The following is a 22,183-nucleotide window of genomic DNA, read 5'->3' on the forward strand; positions in this document are numbered from 1 at the left end:
TGGTGTTTTGCCTATACCCAAATATTCAAAGTTCAATGAACATAATATTGATTTAAGACATGGTGTCTTGGAAAACCATACAGCGTAACGTTGACGTAAATCTTATAGCATTCTGTGTCAATATTTTGTTTGCTACTTATGAGAACTTATAAAAGGAAATAATAAGCTTTTAACATACCAAAAGGAAAATTCGTTACCAATGGTTTATTTTTAATACTATGTTCTTAAAGCGGTGACAGACACACCTTAAGCGAATATTGATAATTTTAGTATCAAGCTTCCATATTAATAGCTAGTTTCACCGGTTAATGATAACGTCTCTCATAGCCTATCAGGAACTTATCTGACAGATAAACTTATTATATCACATATAATTATATGCAGCCTTTAGCAAATGGCATTAATTATCACATAACTAGCTGATACTTCATCGGTGAACAGTTAAACTTAAGTTTATTCAATTCTGTTACTAAAACCTGAAATAAACGAAGCCACTAAAAATCAAGTAATCTGCAAAGAAGAAAATTGTAGAAAAAAATACTCACGATATACCATAATACACGAACATGCTGATTTCATACCAGTAAATGGCAAGATATCTGAGAGCTGTCGACGCCACTGCCATGATGACCAGGAGGGACCAGCCCAGGGTCCTGAACTTCCATATGACCACCATCAGGGGTAACGTGGCCACGTAGAGTTGCATGTCCATACCGATTTGATGTGTGTGAGTTAGGCACTGGAAAACAAAATTTTTTTTATTTACTCATACAATCGTTATTAAGTTTGAAGATTAAAATGTATCTATTATTTTTGGAGTGTTTAGGATTAGAAAATAAAAAAAAATACATATCTTATCATGTAGTTGTTATCGTTTGAGGCAAAGGCTGGCTAGTAATTAAGAAAGAGAATAATAATTGTCATTAAACGAGACAATGCTGTTATTGGGAACTACCGGAACTACCCCAGTAGACAGCGAAGGGGACGATGATTTTTTTTAACGCATTTTAGTTTTTGTGTAAATACTTGTACTGTGTATATTCATTCATTTTATTATCACAATTGTTGAGACAAGGTTTTTATTGGTTTAAATTTTTTGCAAAGACGCAGTTACACGTCATGTCGCTCTAAGGAAGAGTGAGGGAATAATTAGCACTCTAAAGCCAAGACCGAATTTCATGTAAAGATACAAACACAAAGATGAGTCAAACCAATTTATCTAATATTTAGTGGAAAACCAATTAAATATAACTTAGCAGAGACCGCACAAATTGTAAAATCCTTCAAAATTAATTTAGATTGACATTAAATTTTCAATTGCTTTGAAAGTTAAAATAATATCATTTGGTGATTATCCCTTCGTTTGGGATTACGTTGTTATTGTCTGGGCCATTTTGATTTGACTTATTTTTGAGAAAACGGTTTTGAAATTAAAGTTAAATATTAATAGAGCAAGTTTATCTAATTTCCAGCTAAGAAATAAATACGGTCTAAGAATATTATTCAATAAAAAAATAAAAAACGAACCGACTGAGAATGTATTTTCATTGTTTTTGCATTAAGTGGAGTATAAATGAAACAGTTTTCAAAAACGTCTCTATTTTTGAATATTATGGTACATACGCTTTGTGCAATACGGCAGAACTAAACCTTTCCCAGAAATGTATAATTTCATGTGAAGTTCTCAGAATTTTAAATCCAACTGGGCTGTTGTAATTCTATATTTATTTACTGCTCAAAATTTTACTTTATAACTAACTAAAAACAAGCAAACTAAAAAAAAAACAACAGAATTCCATCTTTAAACATACGAATATTTTAAATTGAAAATAGCCTGACTGTTTTTGTTTTCTAACAAAAGTTTTTTAAATCTCCACATAAAGATTGGAAAGGGATGCCAGACCAGTTGCTAGATTTTTATAAGGTCAATTAGGTTTTCCTTTTAAGTTTTAGTTTCCAAATACGTATAAAATTATAGCTGTTTTTAGCGGTTCTCTTGAGAAGGCGATCTTTAATGATATTTCTAGAAGATACGATACACAAATGCAAGTCTAATATGACACGGTAATCTAGTTATCGAGTTCTGATTCCCATAGCCGTTATATAACCATTGTTACATTAATTAATCGTGGGTAATGTGCCATAGATCATTATCGTGCGTTTTATTGGTAATAGTATATGCCTCGTTTCTATGCGGTGTTGAGACATTAATTGGTCAATATGCATGTTTTAGAGTGTCTGAAAGGCCCTTTTGAAAGGTGTCGCAGGTTTCTATGAAAATTTTAGCACTGAAAGTCAATTGGTTTCAGTAGGAACATTGAATTTCCGATACCAAAAATAGAGACTTTGACCGAGACTTGCTATGTTCGGTGATAGCAAAATGTTTGGTGAGATCTGTACCAGAGTTAGTACCTTCTATAATTCCACTATCCGCAAAAAGCATCTAAAATATTTGTTCTGTACCCATAGGAATATGACGAATGTATATTATTACTTTTCACATCATATGACACATGATTTAATAATATAAAAACATTCGATCAAACGGACGAATAGTGTATGCAAATATTAGGTTTTCAGTGACACTCCAAAAAGGTGTGTACTAAATGCTGAGGGAGGTACTTTTAACATATGTATTACCGAAGTACCAAATTAGTACGTATTACTTATACCTACAACTTTTCTATTGCTAATTCGGTAGAGGATTTATTATTTGTAGCTATGTGTACATATTTATGAAGTTTTCATTTATGTTGGCATGTGATTATAGAGACTAATATTGTGTATGTGAAAATACTGTTGAATGTGCGTTGATGAAACTCGTGTCAAATGTATTATAATATCTATTTTACTCCCTAATCCCTCTACATACGAGTGGTATCGCGGCTATACAAGCGACAAGAAACAAATGAGTACTAAAGTTACAAACGATGACATCTGAAACCACGCGACGTGTTTATTCTCTCAGAATGAAAAACCATAATCCGATAGTGTGAACGCACTGTACACATATACCTACCATATCATAAGAGTATTCTCACAAGTGCCCATAGAAACGAATTCACTAGCAAAGGTAACTTCCAAAAGAAAATACGATGTCTAGAGATAGTAACGGTAAATGTTACCATTTTTGAAATAGAGAGGACGGTACTTGAAGGACTTGCACTAAAAATAAATTGAATCCGATACTTCTAAATTAAATTTTGAGCAAAATAAACAAAAATGTTTGAAAGCAGAATTCACGAAGGCTTTTCCATTTTGTGCGCTATGTTATAGACGAAATGAAAAAGAGAGCATAGTTTCATAGATAGGTAATCTGTGCACTCCGTATTGAAGTTTATAAAAGACGAAAAAAAATACAGGTATTGCCTTGAATTCAGAGCTTTGCAGAAAAAGGTATAATTTCACATTTTTCAATTTGTGAGTCACAATAATAAAAAAGTTTGCTGCACCAATAAAAATAAAGCAAAGCGTAGGGGTGATCTGATGACTTCCCATCTCCTACTTACTACTTTAATGATAGCGAAATGGTCATAGGAATCAAGGTGCAGAAACAATGATTCAAATAGTCCAACTAATACCTACCATATCTTCAAAGCCGAAATAGTTATGTATGAACAAGAAACTCTTCCACATGTTCTTCTCGCAGACTCTGCTGTGCTCTTCCACCACCAGGTTCCACTGAGGACCGTTGTTCAGGTCAGGTAGGATGTACGTGCAGAACAGCATGAGAGATACGAAGAGAGGGAATAGTCTGAAAGAGAGAGGATAATTGGTAAATCATTTTGGTCTATTTCAGAGGGAAGGTAGCAGGACATCTGTAAGTCTGCTTTCGTATAGGTGAAGAAACCGTTTGAAAAAAAAAATTGACTTTCGTATGTTAAAAAAAATTGTGTGACGTAACAAAATATAGTTTTCATCAAAGTTTCTGTCTTTATTGAACACCATATGCCAGTCACTACGAAGAAATCGAATTTAGGTGTCAGCGGTGGTATGGACACCATATGCGTCTTGTGCTCCGAATTTATTTGCAAACCCTCATCGGATTTTTCGACTGTACTATTTTATCACTCAGACGTTAATTGTGTTTGGGGTTTCAAATTCTTTATGATGAATCTAAAGTAGTGTCACGCGTCAAGGGTTTTCATTCTACACTTTTGAAAAACCAATGACGAGAATAGTCACCAAAATCAATCAATAATGCAAACTAATTTCCCGAACATTAAAAACCTATTTAATAAATAAATAGGCTTTAACAAAGAAAAGAGGGGTTAACTCGTATCTCTGGAAGATAATCGCTTTGTAACGACCTGCCTCGTAAAACACACAAATTGTGGACACGTGTTCGCCCTAGATAAAAATTCACGAGCTACTAAATATGTTTTAAATGCTGGCAACATTAAGAATTCGTTGTGTTTGAAGAAACGTGAACTTTGACACGTGCCTCGCGAAGCAAAGAAAATACGTCTGAAGTCAAATAAGTAGATTTAAATGCAAGGTTCTATTCATCTGCAGAGCTTTAAAATACTGGAAGAATAAAGGTATTTTTGTAATTTTAATTTTCTACCATGTGTTTTGACATTGGCACCTCTTAAAGAAAATGACATTCTTCCTAAAATTTAAAACATACTTCCTAAAGTAAATGGTACCAGTGTTATGGTAACAAGTCACCTTGTACAAAACAATGAAACAAACAGATTGAAACTAAACAAAACAAAAGGACTCAAGACAAAATATTTAACAATCCCAATAAATCTAGATTAATGACAGAAAGGGGGATTTAATGAATGGACCAGTTTCAAACAATGGATATATTTTCTGCACTTTAAAGTGTAATCAATCTTTACTTAATGATGATGGGGCCGATAAATGTTTTAGCTCTTACCTAAACCATCTGGCTATAAGTCGGTCCTTTAAGTTGATGGTGCCTTTCTTCTCGAGGTCGGTTAAAAGGTTGTGGGCGTTGAGAAACCCGCTGAGGTATAGGAAGCTATCTGTGTAGAGGATTGCGGAGCGTCCGACCACTGCCCATGGCATACCGAATACCTGAAAAAAAAGTAAAATTGTAGTGCCATGTTAACTACGGAAGATTAGTGTCTTTTTGACAGAAGTTGAATGAAGATGAAGTTACTTTTAAGTCATGTGTCGGGAGTCGGTTTGATGTTTGAACTGTATCAATGTTACGTAATATAAAAAAAAAAAAACTGTTTGTTTCACTTGAATAATATGACTAACCAAATAAATTGCCTAATAATTTTATGTGTCACACATTAATTACTTTGCATAGTAATCTTGTCACCAAAAGCCTTGTATGTACAGTGAGTTATGAAAATATGTCTTGCGAAAATAAGTGTTATAAGTCGTAAGATATCGATCATTAAATGTCAGCTTTTTTTTATCTTGATGATTTGAGTGTTTATGCACCAATAAAATTTAAGTTTTTACAAGTCTTTCCAAATCATACAAAATAATTAAACTGAAAGTGCAAGGAGACACAGTGGAGACACAAATTGTAGGTCGCGGTTGTCATTTGAACATCTTTGGCAGTGCTTCCAGGTAGTCAGAAGCCAGTAGTAAGTCTGACAACCAGTCTCACTTAGGGGTATTAGGTTGCCCGGGTAACTAGGTGGAGGAGGTCATATAGATAGTCGCTTCTTGTTAAATACTAGTACTCAGCGGCAATCAGTTACAATGAAAGCCGACTTCGGTTATAATGAAAGCCGAAAAGGCTAGCCAGATGATGGCAGATGATTTTGGTCGTGATTTTGCTCGTAATTAATACAGAATATCATGGAGTCTAACGTATCGAGGGCACAGCTAAGTGCTTAAAATAAAGGGCTTGAAAACACACCAAGCGACTCGATTGAATTTTTAACAGACTTTATTAAGAGGTGTGAGTTTCATTTTAAAGCTGACTTTGTGAAATTTTAATGCGGTGCTTAATACTTAAGTCAAAGATAGCAGCTGGAATTGGTACTGAAATTGATTAAATGAACTTTAAATGGAGTTTCAGCTTCAGATGTAAAAAGTAGTAGTAGGTGATAGAAATTTGGGTGATATGTAAGTAAAACCAAAATTGTTGACTATTATAATTTGAAGTCAGTTTAAACTACTTTGTAGTCGTCTTTAGGCTACTTTTTCTTAAAGACTGAAACCGGCCATATAATAAATATGATGATGAAAGTCTCATTGAAACCAAGTACGTTATTTTCTACTGCACTATTCATGTGAAAAGTATATAAAAAATACTTACAGCAGAAAAACTGACTTTGTTCACATAAGGGTTATGTGCCATCGCCATAGACTTGTGGGCTATGAGCAGAGCGAACGCATTCATTCCTCTATACGCATCGACACCCTTAACTCTAGTCGGAGAGTCCGACAGGTCGAACACTTTCCTCAAATTCCTCTTCAGAGAGAACGCGTTAAGAAGCTTCTCAAAGTTTGTGACTCCTTCTTTCCCGTCGTCTAGCATTGTGCCTAGACTGAGAAGCAGGATTATTGCTAGAAAGAATGTGCTGAAAAGGAAAGAAAAATAATAGATTAGCATATCACATTATCATTCAATCTATGTATGTCAGATTCAACTATGGTCATTGGTCGTGATCGCTTCTGCTATCTGATAAAAAATTGTATCTCGTTTATAAAAATCCTCTGACGGGAAACGTCTTCCGATATTCAGAAGAACAAAAGTCTCACCACTAGTCTCAGCTTTAAGCACCTTTAAATTAAGCTTTGAAAGAATTATGCAGTTGCTCCATTTTAAATTCACTCAAAAGTGAACTCTAACACCTTCAGATTAACGTTGAGCTCGTGACGTCTTAAACCAGACTTTTTCAACATAGTCTGCAAGTAAATCGACATTGACATAATTCATCCTATCAGCCATTTACGAATGATCGCCTTTGTAACAACTTCCCGCTTTGATAGCACGAATTTACCTGTCTATTCAATATCTCAGAATATCTTGGAACCATTAGATAGTTAGATTGAGACCGGGTCTGAACTGGGTCTGATAGTCAGACGCATCTAATCGAATCGGTTATGTTAAATGTATTGGCAGCTTTATGCAGGTTTCACTAAGGTTCATCTCACTCTATGGTTGTTCAATAGGATCAAGTAGTCTGAGCCAATCGGTGTCTGGATGGAAATAATTTTAAATTTAGAATGGCCTGTTTCAAATTATGTTCCAATTATAAATTTCAATTATTGTTTTAAACTTATGTCGAAATCAAAAGAGGTTCCATGAGTCGCAACACTTACCTATTGGTTCTACAAAGTTTTTATAAAGGGCTACCTAAGAAAACCCCACATAACCTATCGCAACAAAGGCACCATCATTTTCCCTATTGTTTCAATTAGTAATTCCTCATGTGTTCATAGATGATATCTCAGTTAAGTATAGCTATGTATACTAAGTATATAAGGGTACCTGCCATATCAGTATTGCATCAAAGATGACATAAAACTATGAATCATCTTATATTACGACTGTCATATTAATTAAATATTGCGCTTTTATAAAAAGACAGGTTAGACAGAAATATAGTTCTCACTACATGTCGTGGAACCCTAGTAGGTACAGCTTTTAATGAAAAAAAATATACACTGGTATTTTTAACAATGGCTTAGTAACAGAAATTATAGAATTGGCGGTTGCCAATAAAAAAATAATTGGTATGCACCTTAAGCTCGCCCGGTATTTAACTTAATAATAATAATGATCATTAAGGTCAAAACATACCAAAAAAATCCCACAAATATTATTCAAAACCTATTTTGAAATTCAGTCCACGTACGAAAACTATGCACGAACAAACCTACTATAAGTATTTAATATTAATTAAACGTACATACATCTTTTATGACCTCATGGAACCATGGCTTAAGGTCATTATGTGCAATTATGCGCTTTGAGTATGTAAATCATCCTTAATTAATAACTTAAGCTGATCAATCATTTCGCTTCATTACACTTAGTGTTAGCGCTAATTAGTGGTAAATTATTGTGCAGAACAAATTAATGTGGTAAAGGAATGTTAGTATCTGTTTGGTACCTATTGGAACTCTGTATGGAAGACCAAATATTTATCCTGCTATTTTTCTGTATGCTACTGATGACGCTATATTTGCTAGGGTTAAAATACGTTGTTTTACAACAAGTTCATATTTTAGTCTCCATGGGAATTCCCAATGTTATTTTTAGTCTATATCAATGTATGTTTTTTCCATAACTACTAGAAACAATTGAAGATTTTTCGCTGACATTGTAGAATTTCCCAACAATCGCGCTAAAGATGGATTATCGAAACGCGAAATGAATTTTGAGAAGTCTGTTTAAGAACGTAAGCTTATGTAACAAGGCTGTTAATCTAATGAAATAATCACAAAACGTAATAGGTAAGTAAATATTGTGTTATTAATATTAATAACACAACTATGCACAAATACCCTGATTCAACAGGATGTCGTTTGAAACAATGCAACAAAGCAAGTCTACGATAACACAATACATATTTAAACACTAGTGTCTGTCACATAATTAGTACTACGGGTCGATGACCATTGCAAATGGTTGCATTGATTGCATTGCATTTTATTATGTTTAAATATTGTACCTATAAAAATTGTGGTACAAAATATTTTTTTGTGTGTATTCATTCCGTCAAACTCAAAATCGTTTATTTAAATTGGGGCTGATAAATCAGCACTTTTCAACAAAAAACTGTCCCCAAAACGCCCACCCTTCACCAATTTCTATATGTTTTGCTGGGAAGAATTACATGGTTTTATCAAATCCGAATTTACTTATTGGATAGTGCAAATTTTTTAGTGAGTAGGTACTAGGTATATGAATCTACCTTGACGTTCAACAATTTTTCGGAATAAATTGTAACTCGCCTTGCACTTTGCCTAAGCCATCGTTTCATAACCAACCTATCTGACCCCTTCTGTTAGAGACACGAGCATCTATGACAACCCATCAATTTAATAAGTTAATTTTACGTTACTTACATAGAAAGCGTCTTTCCAAAAGAGTAGGGTCGTTTGAAGCTCTTCACTGAGCACATGTTGTTATGTACTTTGACTGATACTCCAAGGCCGGTCAGCCTCTGGGACAGCTCCTCTTCCAGGTCGAAGCTGCTGCAAGAACTGGGGATGCAGACTCCCCATAATAAGCTGGAGTACCTTGGGACTCGGTGACCCATCTGTAACAAGAGATGATTAGTTAGGAGATGGTGATATTTGGTTGTAAAATCATCTTTAGCTCAAGACTTTCGGTCTATTGGTCGCGTATTCGAACTGATTTTCATGGTAAATAGGCTAGAGTCTGAGAAAGGACATAGGTTGCTTTTATCTAGGTGTGGGATAGTAGTTCCCTAAACGCGACTGAAGCCGTGAGAAACAGCTAGTTATGAAATAAAAAGTCTGAGGAAATATACATAAATTGAATCTCAATAAAAGTAACGATATCTCTAGAGATAAATGAGGACAAACAGTCAATTTAAATTATGATAAAGTATAGTTATTAAGAAAAACTGAATCAAACCCACAAGCAAAAGCTAATAAATAAACTATTAACACATAACATAATGATCATCTAGATCACGAACGCGAAACAATCCAAGGTTCCCAACTAGTTAATATTCTGAGAGTCCACCGTCCATCTACTTTGTTCGCTTATTTGGTCCCCACACTTGATTTTGAATCACAATCGAATTGCTACACAATAGCCCTTGACCAAGAATTGCTGAAAATATACAAAGAATTTATGTATAGATATCAACCCTTTGTGAAGACAATGCTATCCAATTTTGGTTCGGTATTGTTCGTAGCTCTCAAAGATACCGCGATTTCTATGTTATGAATATGTTCTGTTGTAGTTTGGTTCTGATGTGTATTGTTTTTCTTTATCATTGCTTGGTTTGGATGGAAGAATTATTGTGTGATCTTTATGCAGTATTTACTGATAAGGTTTACATGAGCTTTATGATATTTTTATGTACCACGCTTGTTTTAATATTGCCGAATCAAATGCATTTATAATCGAGTTAAAAACAGTACGCTTTAATGATATAAGCTTCTACCAACTATTTACTAGGCATATGGAATATACTAGATTCATTTGAACCGGTTTTTGTATACTTTTTTGCAAGTAGGTACATATATGAAAAATGGGTACATTATATTTAGCTTAACTTTGACTCATAACAAAAATGTCTAGCACACGAATAAAGACCCGAGTACCATTGCCAAAAACGTCAAATATGTCAAAAGTGTCATGGAATTTAATATTGGGGTTTACCGGGTTTCCTTAGTATATTCGAAACTAGGAAACTTAATATGGGCAAAACTTTTACCATTCATGTTTATGTGACAACGTGGCTAAGTTTTTTGTTACACACTTTATGAATGTTTTGTTTGTCTTTCTGTAGGAATAAAATTTTCTGGTTATCACGCAGATGATCTTAGAATGATGAATTGGATTCGTGATATGAATTTTAAGTCACTCTAAAATGTAAATATTGTAACTTGGTCCAAAAAGAAAAGAATCTTATGCTTGGAATCTTAGGCTTGGAAAGAAGAAGGTTATCAAATTCTAATTTCTTGTATCTCAAATGTAAATGTAATACCCCGAAATAAAATTAATAAAATGTAACATTAACAATATTTTATCAAGTTTGCTAGGCGTAGGTAGTAGGTAATTAATAAAGCGCGAGTTGTAGGCGTTATACGAAGTTAAAACAAAAGGCTATCCGAACTTATTTTCGGAAATTAACTTTATTATAGACTAGTCAATTTCCCGCGGTTTCGACCGCGTCCCGTGGAAATTACTGCCCGTACCTGGAAAAAATGGCCTATGTTACTCGGGAGGAGTGCAGCTTTCAACATATCGATTCAGTAGTTCCGTAGCCTTTAGGATACAAACAAAGAAACAAGAAAATGTTTATTATACAAGGTGTTGATTTGCATTTGTGCCATACTTCAGGAGGAGGACATAAAATACGTAAATAATCGATTGGAATTACAGTTGACGGGAAATAGCTAATATGCACTGCTTTTTTTGTCATTGTAATGTCGTAGTATTTCAGAAGTAATCCACTTTTATGAATGAAATGTATGAATCGTTGCGTATGCTTTGTGTTTGCGTTTGTGTGAGAGCACAGCACGGTTTTAAGGCCAGGAACACACGCGCCAAGTTTAAATACGGTTAGATGACATTGACGGAATTCCGAAAAAAAAAAATAAAAAAAATTACGTACCAATTTTTTTGTTGATTTGGGTCGATAATCATTAGCATAATTACGTCCTTGAATGTGGCACGGATGCAAATCAACAGCTTGTAGTAGTATAGATATAGGCAGCTTTTAATTAGATCGTCATCATTATTTTAAGTTCCTACGTAAACTAAAAATACAATTTATAAAGACGTCAATTTTAAAGTATTAGCCTACGCCTTCAGCTTTACCTACGTACATTAGGAACTACACCGTGCTTCTGCCATCATGACATGATCTGACAAGCCTTTCTCAAATAATGGGCTATCCAATAATGAAAGTAGTTTGCAAATCGAACCAGTTATTCCTGAAATTAGCGAGTTCAATCAAACAAACTCATCAGATTGTGACAATAAATCGAATTTAGTTTCCTTTAAAATCATACGATCAGCTTAGTCTTGAAAGGATTGTTATTACTTTAGGTAAATTAAGTGTCTTCCTAACTTAGCCTTTCCCTAACAAGTAATACTCTAGCTACCCCTTGGTAACAAAAGTTACGAGACTTCCAAGTTTCTACTAAGTGTCAAAGATCTACAAATGACAGCTGGTAGAAACAGCCTAGGCCTTATCATTAGTCACAGTCAGAACCATATCTGAAAACGAATTATCTAATCATATTTGAATACGAATGATTATTTAAATTAATGTTAATATGTTCTCGTGGAGACAATATATCATGCTCCAGTAATGTCGTCCTTGAACCTGAGACCTGTCAGTTGTTATATGTCATTGTGTCTTTTAGGCTGGTTATATGCTTGGCGATTGTTGGCAGCAACTTTATGTTGCATACCATTGTTGTGTAGTACATCTGTGTTGACGTTACTTCCAATGTTGTTATTGAACTGCAGTTGAGCATTTAGTTTTAGCAATCTAAATTATTTTTTAATAGACTTCAATAAAAGGAGGTTCTTAATTTGATCTTTATGTATGTAGGTAGGGTACGTTTCTGCGTGATTATCTCACTTTGACTGAATTGGTTTTGATGCGGTTTTCAGTAAACTTAGTATTTATCAGACTTAGGAGAACATTTTAGCTGCATCATTGCAGTCTGTGTTATTTTTTGTAAAAAAGGATTTTTAATTAAAAATAAAAGTTAAAAAATATAAAAATTTTAGATTATTTACAACAAAAAATTTCGGTTGCTTTTGAATTGGCTTTCATCATTTCTAAAGTAAGTACGGTTGTTGGCTCAGACAATTCTTAAAAAAAACATTTTCTCGTGTGTAACGAACCTTAATCTTAGTTACTTAATCCTAATGTCATTGTGAATGTTGGTAATTCTCTTTTGTTTATACATCAATGCTATTCACCTTTTGTTAGGTTAAAGGTGACAGTTCAAAACTAGAATACAAATAGTTTACAAATGAACAATCATGACCTATTTTCACTGAAAATAAAATTATAATGTATTTAAAGAAAAAAAAAATATCTTATTTTAAATTTTTACATACCTGCTTTTAAGAATTTTCAAGATCTTTTTAGTTTTATTTATTTACAGTAGGTGCTTTAAATAATTTATTTGTTATTTTTTTGCCTATAAACGCATTCAAAAGAGATAATACTATTTGCTTATTTCATAAACAACCAATTGGCAGTTTTGATTTTTCTTTACTGATGGAGTTTCCTATCAAGAGTTTGAATGGATCTAAGACAGACACCAGTGCCAAAAAGATTTCGATTGCAAGATACACAGACACATTCGTACATGAACGGATCCAAGGCTTGTTTTCATTTCTACTACAATCTGTATATCCGTAACTACCAAGTTTTTACGATCTCTCGCATATTAACTTTATTTGCCTAGATTATTTTAAGAAATGTTCTAGACATTATAATATTTCAAGATCACTATTGTTTAGGCACATAAAATGTATTTATTTTTTATTTGAAAATTACGTATTTGTTAAACTATGTAACGAGTTGGACAAGATTGGCACGTAAGGTCAGATAGTTGGTATAATTATTGGGTTCCGTAGTCCATAAATTGGTTTACTTTAGCTACGATAAAGTAATATTATAATACCCTAAATTTTACATTTTACTATGTATGTAATATTTTAATTAGGGATTGAAATTTATAACTACCCTTAATAACGATAAAGCAACGTTTCAGGGTACCGTTCAAATAAAATAGGTTTTGTTTAAAACAACATTTACTGAAACGTTTTTGCCCCAACCATGCGGAACTCTAAAAAACTCGAAACATGTGCCATTGTATGCAACGCATGTATAATATATTTTTTTTACAAAAGATGTCTCGTAACGTTAATATTACGTGGTCAGACTTTAAAACGGTGGAGCCGACCTTGAATCTTTGAGTTCCGTTCGCGAATTTGATTGTTACACTGAGGAAGGAATTATAGCAGAGGTGTCATAAGGGAGGTAGGCCAGGCACCTTCTTGTACATAGGTCAAGTTATGTACGATAGGCGTGATAAGTTACTGGAAGTAACGAGTTCGGGTTCCTTGTCAAATCAAAACCAATCAGTCAAAGATTGGTCTTGATTGATTGGTGATTATATTGTGAAAATAATGGGCGGCGTGTAAGAGCGGATCTAGCAAGATTCCTCGTCTCTCGAATACCCGCATTTTAGCGCGCTACTTTCTTAGATTTTGCGCTATGACATCTCTGCTATTCATTTTGTTTTCTATGGATTGTTACAATATGGTGGTTAAAGACGTCATGATACTGTAAACAGTAGCTCTTGATATGGGTGTCGCATTGATAAGCATTTACTTATAAGTTAAGTTGACGTTTTGAGTTTTTATGGTTGAATTAATTAGTGTTTAACGAGCTGTTAACCATTGTCATTGTGTAGCCTAAATCTTTAATCCTATTGTGACTGAATAGAAATAGAGTAAGGAAAACTTTCGACGAGTTTTTATTAAAAAGTTTTAAATAGCTACAACTGGAGTGGAATGCACCTGCAAGTTTTTTTTTAATAGCATAATTTTCATTTATAAGAAAATTATATAAGATAGTATATCAGACTGTGTCCGACACGTGATTTCATTTTATGAATGAAACGAATCATTGATTAAATTTACAATTTAAATATTTATACCTTCTATTTTTACATTAATCCATGCTAAGTTCTCAGAATTGTAGACAGAAATAACAAACCTGTATTTTTTAAGAAAAGTGACTCAATAGTAACATTATTGATTTGCCCTATTTACTAGACAAGTCTGCTCAAATTGTAATATATTCATAGAGAATTAGTAATCAAAAACTTTGTCATATTCTCGTATTTTACTCGTAAGTGAATCACGAACTCGCTAGACTGAAATGGCGGGATTGTTTGAAGGCCTTTTTACTAGTTTGTCATGTAATATATTGTAATACAGGTTTATTATATTTTCAAAAGAATTCTGCTGACTTGTTAGCATATTTTTTTTTTGACCATAATAATATGTTAAACTATAGATCCCAGTTGTCATTGAACATTTTTGGCAGTCGTTACTGGTAGTCAGAAGCTAGTAAGTCAGACACCAGTCTTACCAAGGGGTATTGGGTTGCCTGGGTAACTGGGTTGAAGAGGTCAGACAGAACAACCGCTCCTTGTAAACTGGTACTCCCCAACAAAGCTGGGAAAAGGGGCTCGGGAGATGATAATGTTTTTGTTACCTAATTTCGATTCATGACTCCTATATTTAAGCCAAGTTTTGTGTCTGTCAGCGATTTTAAGACTCCTCATATTCTTTAAAGGGCGGTGCCATTTTTCCCAAATGTCGATTTCTGAGAATAAATACCAAAACAAAATGTGTCAGGTCACGGCCTATTTTGAAGACCAGATGAGCCATTAATGTAAATAAGACAATGTCTTTTGAAGCAATCATGGTGTATCAGGTTAAGTGAAGATCGTTATGTAGAAAAACCGGCAAAGCGCGAGTCATACTAGTGCACGAAGGGTTCCATACCGTTATCTATGAAAATCAAAATCAACATGTTTGTTGCAATGGTTTGTTGCAAGAGCACTCCTGAAGTATTTATTTTATTCTAGTTTACAGTTGTAATTAGCTTTGTTATTGTAATGGAGGCATAACAAACACATCATCGGTGACAATTGTCTTATATTTTTATAAGGTCTCATGGTTCAGCCTGGTGAAAGACGGACGGTCTTATTAAAAAGGTCTCGTTTTCCCTTCGAGTACGGAACCCTAAAAAAACAAGTGACGCATTAACAGTAAGGAGGATAAATAGTTGTAAAATAAAAGGTCATTATCGTTCACATGCTACAGCTGTTCTTATACTTTTTTGCGGTGTGCATGCAAAGTTATGTAATCGAAACAAAGTTGCTTTTGCCGTAACGGTTCTGCATTGACGCATGTTTGCACGCAGACCTCAGTTTATATCTAATATTAACCCTACTTATTGATGCAAAAACGTCAATCATAGTTATAGAACCTGATTTTATTTACAGTTTATTTCCGAAAGCACCGCTCTTATCTTTATTGTTTACTAGCCGATCCGGCGAACTTCGTACCGCCTAATTATTGGAGGCATATTTAGTAAGTCACAAACACACGACACATTACTTTTTTTAATTTTCGCAATTTTTCCTTATTTGCTCACCGTTTAAACCTACCCTGGACTACGACAAACATTTTAAAACCAAAATCAGCTCAATCGGCCCAGCCGTTCTCGAGTTTTAATCAGACTAACGAACAACAATTCATTTTTATTTATATAGATAGATTAACAACCAGAGCTTGATACGTGCACAGACACATATGCACAGTTTTTCAGAGTCATTCTAAGACTCTGAAAAACTGTGCTTAGAAGTACCAACAACCGCGATATCAACTAACCCTAAAGTGAACAACAGCCTAACAAAACTGACCTAAAACATTTAACCGACACTACTATTAAAACATAATATTCCAATTAAGAAAGCCGGGCTACCAATCAGCCCCAAACCTGTACGATGGCGCAATTGGCCAAGGCTGGAAAGCAGGCTTTTGCCCAAGGTCACGGTTATAAGGCCTGGCCAAGTTAAGTGCATTCTTGCAACAGATCTTACGACATCACCCCACCTACAAAATGCAACATTTGGGGTAAAATGCGTGCGATATGTTGTTTACATACATAGTTAAGGCTTTTTTGTTTCTGAAGAATTATTTTTGCTTCATACTAAATTAATAGATTTTCGGATTTCGTCGAATATGTTTGCTGTCACAAAATTAACTGATAGTGGCATAAACATATAATTAAGAATACCTGCAGAGGAAAAGAAAGAATACTTACTGGACTTACGTGAGACTTTAAATGACTGTTTTCAGCAAGGCAAAGTTTACGAGAGCTTGAGTGTTTTTACGAACATATGTTGAAGATTCTGAGAAAACTTCCTAGTTCCTTCTAGAATCAATTTTAAAAGGTATGAAATTGTAGATACCGAATTTTATTCTGTAACGATTGCCAACCTACTATTATTTTTGACCATTATCAATGGGAGAGTCCATTATGGTATACGATTTCCATAAAGACAGATTAACTGTCGTATATAAGTTACATACTTATCACATGCCTTCACTTAGATACAGCGTATTGTGATAAGTAGTTTAGTAAAACACGTGTAGAGTATTTATAGTATCGTTAGCTTTGTTAGCATTTCATTTTATTTTACTATTAGAGCTAGAAGACATGGTTGCTTACATTGAAAATAGAAATGTGAAAAGTTAAATAATCTTTAGGAAAATCATCATCATTTGCCTAGCCTTTTTCCAAGTATATTGGGGCCGGCAGCCGAATACCAGTCTTTTACAAGAAGTGATTGTCTTAAACCCAGTTACCCCTAGGTAAGACCGGCTGTCAGACTTATTGGCACTATTTCACCATGACTGAAAGGCAGTATAGAAAAATAACCAGCAATTAAATAAATTTTTATATAGCCGAAAATAGAACCTATTGTTAAAATAATTTTATTATATTACAATAATAGGTACATTGTCGACCAAAAACATTTGTTAAAATATTCTACAAAACCAATTAACGGCCCTATCAATTTAAATTGAACACCTGTAACCGATAAATAGCGAGACGAACCATATTTTTCTATAAAAATGATTCTATAAAATTATAATTAAAATGATTAAAATATTCGCGTTTTTTTACGCAGTCCTACGCGTTACTATTTTAGGCTGATATAATGATTTTAAAGTACATAATGTTGTTAATAACAAGGTTAGAAGGTCAATAACCAGTTTACGTTATTATTAACATAATCATTTGGTAGAACCATATCCGTATTGGTGACAGGTACATGAGTTGATGAGCTTTAAAATGAGACATTAGGGGAATCTAATTTCATTTCAGCCCACTCTATATTTTTAATGTCATATAATTATTTGAAATCTGACAATCGAGAATGACGTGAATTATTAAGGGTTAGCATAAGAATTTGAGTGACAAGTGTTAAGTTGATATGTCATAAATATATCGTTGGTAAAAACAAAAATGGTTTTCCTCAATACAAGTCACTTCTGTGGCTTTGTTTACTGATATAAGACAATAGATTAACAGTTTTCTTCCATACATATGAACTTATTACATGGAATACTCAGGAAATTCATAATTCGATAAGGAAATTCCTGATTCAGTTTCATTCACGGAGTAGCCGTTTTATATTAAAATATGAAAAGGTATTTCCTAGAAAAAATGTTCTAGGGCACGATTTATTAAAACAAAATTGTGGGTTAGGTGGACTTTGGTTATTTTGTTTTCATGAATCGTTTCGAACTGAAAAAAGTTTTTAGAGATGAACAAATGCCCGAAAATTGGACAATATATACCTACAATATTTTTTATGAGATATTTTTGCTTTTATTGTTTTACAACAACACTTCACACTAGCGGATGGCACATGGCGTTGCTCGTATCGAACGTTGCCGCGAGATGTCGTGTAAAACCGAGCGACAGATTTTTATCGCTCGGAATGTGTCGCCCGTAAAAAAACCGCGCGCGTCAAAATCCGCTAGTGCAAAAGCACTGTCAAAAACATAAGCAAAATATATATATAGGTAATAAAAATAGTTTTCACTTACATCGCTAACATTACTCCTAATATAATGACCGCTGTGCACCAAGCTGTCGATTTCATCCAGATTTTTGTCTCCACCGACGCTTATCTGCAGAGACGCGAGGCAGTACTTTCCTCTGACCGCGCCGTCGATGCCGAGGCATTCGTCATAGTCGCCATATTGGTTTCCATTGCCGCTAAGAATGCCTGACGGGGGTTTTGCAGTTGCGTCGAACACTGAAAAGGAATGTTATGTTTTAGTTTATCCGTTTGAGGGGCTGAAGGTATTTTTTTTTTTTAATTTTCAGAAAGTTTTCTTATATTGTTAACAAGGCAATTAATCATAACAGTGTTTTCATAAATTATATATTCAAAATTAGCTGTTGCACGCAGTTCCACTGATGTCCCGAGAGATTAACTCTTTCTGCAACCGGGGTAAGAAGTCTATGCCTATGTCTCTTTCTCAGGCTCCAAACTATCTAACTATCTGTGTATTCAGAGTAAATTTATCAATATTAGTAAAGCAAAACTGGTAGTATTGTACGGAATTTGACCCATGCAAAAATATTTCACATTATTGTTTAGTCTAGTATCTATGTAGCACAGCTGAGTATCAAATTTCAACTCTCTGACAGTCAGCTCAAAATATTATATCACGTTTACATTGTGTAACTTACATGATTTGTCATAATTTAGTATATAACTGATTTACACGTGTCTCATTTCGAGGCAATAACCTTTTGTGGTAGTGACAAGGGACGATAGGTTTCTAAGCAAAACGGTAGATTGATAAACAGGTTTTCTTATGTTATCGGATATCTAGGGTCCGTTGCTAGGGTAGAAAATATGACCAGTTATTAATATTTCATGCTTTTGTAATAGGTACGTACTTTTGAGTGATATCTATTTTTTACGTTCTGTTGAGTTTTTTGAGTTACATCTGATAAAAAAAAACCTTACTTTACTAATGTTTAAGTACTTTTGACTTGAATTTTCATTGATATTGATAAATGAAAATAATATCAGGAGTATACTGAAACACCACTCAATTTTTACAGATAACTCAAATTTACTCAAAGATTTGCCACATTGACGTAAAAAGCTACGACAGGAAAACTTACAGTTCTGTAACGTTTGAGTATTTCGGTGCATAATTAGCAAATTATATTAATACATCTAACCCTCAAAAGTCCAACGCCTTTTTTCGATCCAATTTCGATGGAATACCTTACACACTCCAATCTCGTACATTGAACCTTGTATGTCAAATGTCACTGGTGAAATGACTGCAGGCAGTGAATACGAAATGTCGTAGTGTACATTCAAGGATGCCATTGGCGTGACTCGAATGTATAGGCGCAGAAACTGAGATAAAAACCCGTGGGATGTAGACTGACTGACGGCCGGTGCTGGCAGGGTTGTTTTAGTTTTTTAGTCATTTTCTTGTTGAAGGTTTGGTGGGATGAAAGTTTGTAGGTTGTTGATATTACTTGCGTGTTTTTTGAATCAGGATGTGCCAAAAGTTAACAGATACCGGGGTTCGTAGTTCTACCACAGATTATATAATAGTTACTACGTAACAGATAAATCACTCCATACAAAAAAGTCCATACCTACTGTTATAAGCACCTACAAGTTCCCCAATTACCTACAAATTCCTAGCTGCGTTATAAAATGAACCTTAAAAGCTCGAGCGCTTGATTGTTATTCCAATGCGATAGCGCACAGTTCAGTGACCGCAACCGTGCCGTGGCCGTGCTTAGGGTTGCTTCTTACAATTTATTAATATTTAAGTAGGAAAACAAAGTTACGCTTATTTTAAGATAGCCTTTTTTAAAACTGAGTTTTTAAATAAAAAGTAATATCAAGAATATTTTTCTTTAGTTTACTATTGTATTAAATAGCCTACTAAAATGGAGTATGGGTACATATTACTAAATATTACCTGATACGTAAGCATAGGTAAGTAAGTACTTAAGTAAAGCTTTCGTCAAAATCAAAGGCGGTTTCCAACTATTTTTCGAGCACAAGTGCCATACCCCATATGGTACAACACCGTCGAGTGTTGATACATACCTAAAATTGGTTTCTGCGTAGCGATACGCGTAATGTTCCGAGTCGTCATTAAGTTGGACCAGAACTATACCTACTTACACTTGAGATGTGTTTTGAGCTACAAAACTCACAATACAGTTCATATAACTAAGTAGGTATCTAAAGTAAAATAAGTACCTAATGATCTCTGTTGTTAAAATCATAAAGTAGATAAGTATTAATTTATTTTAAAAAATAGAATTACTAGATAAGTTCATACATATAAAATGTTTCTAAATCTTACAATAGTCGCATATAAACCAACACAACTCAAAATAATCCTTCAGTTTGTGAGGTAGCTTAAAAAACCTAATACAAACCAACAGCATAACATGCCACGAAGTAAAAATAATAATAATGGAGCGCGCGCGTCGCGAGCGGTTATCGAAAGCCCTGAGCCGCGTGGGGTTACCGGTAACCCAGCGAGCGGTAGGCATTTATCGCGCGCAAGTACATCGAGTGACAGAGGCCTGGTTCTACCTCCTACGGTTTAATAGCAATTAATATAGACATTTCTTTATCGGACATTTCTTTAAAAAAAAAATGCAACAATACGTATTTACATCAGCTATCGCCGTTAAAAACAAAAAAAAATGCAAACACTGAAATAGTTGTTTGATCTGAGGTTGTTGTAAAAGGATTTTTTAATTTTTTCATTGCAATTTATATAATTCAAAATTACAGGACATGGCTTCATAGGCGTAGATTACACTAAGCTGCTAATTTTGTTTTATTTTCTGGATCAGCTTTCGTTTCTATTAGGTAGAAGCCTAGAAGCCTAGCCTGAAATATAATTAAACACCTTTAGTAGGATAACGTTTATGAGTTTATGATGGCATTTTGAATATGACAAGTGCTTTGTTGTTCAATTAAATAATTTACACGTGATCTACACATACATAAACCAACCCCACACCGAGGGTATTATTAAAAGTCAAACATAAGCCACGTATTCACAAGGCACGGTTACTTAGCTGTTACTAAGAAGTGATAATATCATCATCCTCCGAGCCTTTTCCCAGTCATGTTGGGGTCGGCTTCCAGTCTAACCGGATTCAGCTGAGTACCAGTGCTTTACAAGAAGCGACTGCCTATCTGACCTCCTCAACCCAGTTACCCGGGCAACCCGATACCCCTTGGTTAGACTGGTGTCAGACTTACTGGCTTCTGACTACCCGTAACGACTGCCAAGGATGTTCAATGACAGCCGGGACCTACAGTTTAACGTGCCATCCGAAACACAGCCAATGGTGTCTAAGAAGTGATAATATGTGGTAATACTATGTATATATAGTAGTAATGTTTGTTTGTTTGTCGTGATTATCCGTCTCGTGAGAGCTAAATGGAATTATGACGTATCGTGTAGTAGATTTAAGTTCCATTGTGTGTATGTATGACAATATTTTATTCCTTGGAATTTTTATAGCGGTGGCAACACTTGATGGCAATTTTGTATATCATATTATGTATGCTAGTTTTAAGGTATTTATCTATGGGCCTTTGATGCCTGAGAATAAAGATGATTTGATTTGATTTGATTTGATGGCAATTTTGTAAATTATTGTACCTACATCAAAATTAATTGGTTATCTGATTATCTATAGGTACTCATCATGAAACCGAAGAGTTGGCCGATAATCTCAGAAAGTAGTAGAGCGTTTTTAAAAATGATTTCAGTGTGAAATAGCCCTTTTATCCAGCAGCGGGGTTTAGTTCCCACAGGATGTGGGTGAAAGTAACTAGGTAAAGTTAGTTATCTATACTATCATAAGGAATATGTCTTTAAAGAAAA

At 34.3% G+C, this 22,183-nt stretch overlaps 1 protein-coding gene across 1 annotated transcript in view; it reads right to left on the reverse strand.

The window, feature by feature from the left end:
• LOC124632566 (nose resistant to fluoxetine protein 6-like) overlaps positions 1-22,183 on the reverse strand; it is a 35,986-nt gene that overhangs the window by 4,708 nt on the left and 9,095 nt on the right. The window contains exons 2-7 of the mRNA XM_047167439.1: positions 18,323-18,534; positions 9,016-9,209; positions 6,254-6,518; positions 4,886-5,046; positions 3,586-3,754; positions 546-739 (exon numbers count right to left, since the gene is read on the reverse strand). Coding sequence (XP_047023395.1) covers positions 546-739; positions 3,586-3,754; positions 4,886-5,046; positions 6,254-6,518; positions 9,016-9,209; positions 18,323-18,534 — 1,195 coding nt within the window. The remainder of the gene's footprint in view (positions 1-545; positions 740-3,585; positions 3,755-4,885; positions 5,047-6,253; positions 6,519-9,015; positions 9,210-18,322; positions 18,535-22,183) is intronic.

The sequence above is a fragment of the Helicoverpa zea genome, chromosome 8, assembly GCF_022581195.2.
Source record: "Helicoverpa zea isolate HzStark_Cry1AcR chromosome 8, ilHelZeax1.1, whole genome shotgun sequence".
Taxonomy (NCBI): domain Eukaryota; kingdom Metazoa; phylum Arthropoda; class Insecta; order Lepidoptera; family Noctuidae; genus Helicoverpa; species Helicoverpa zea.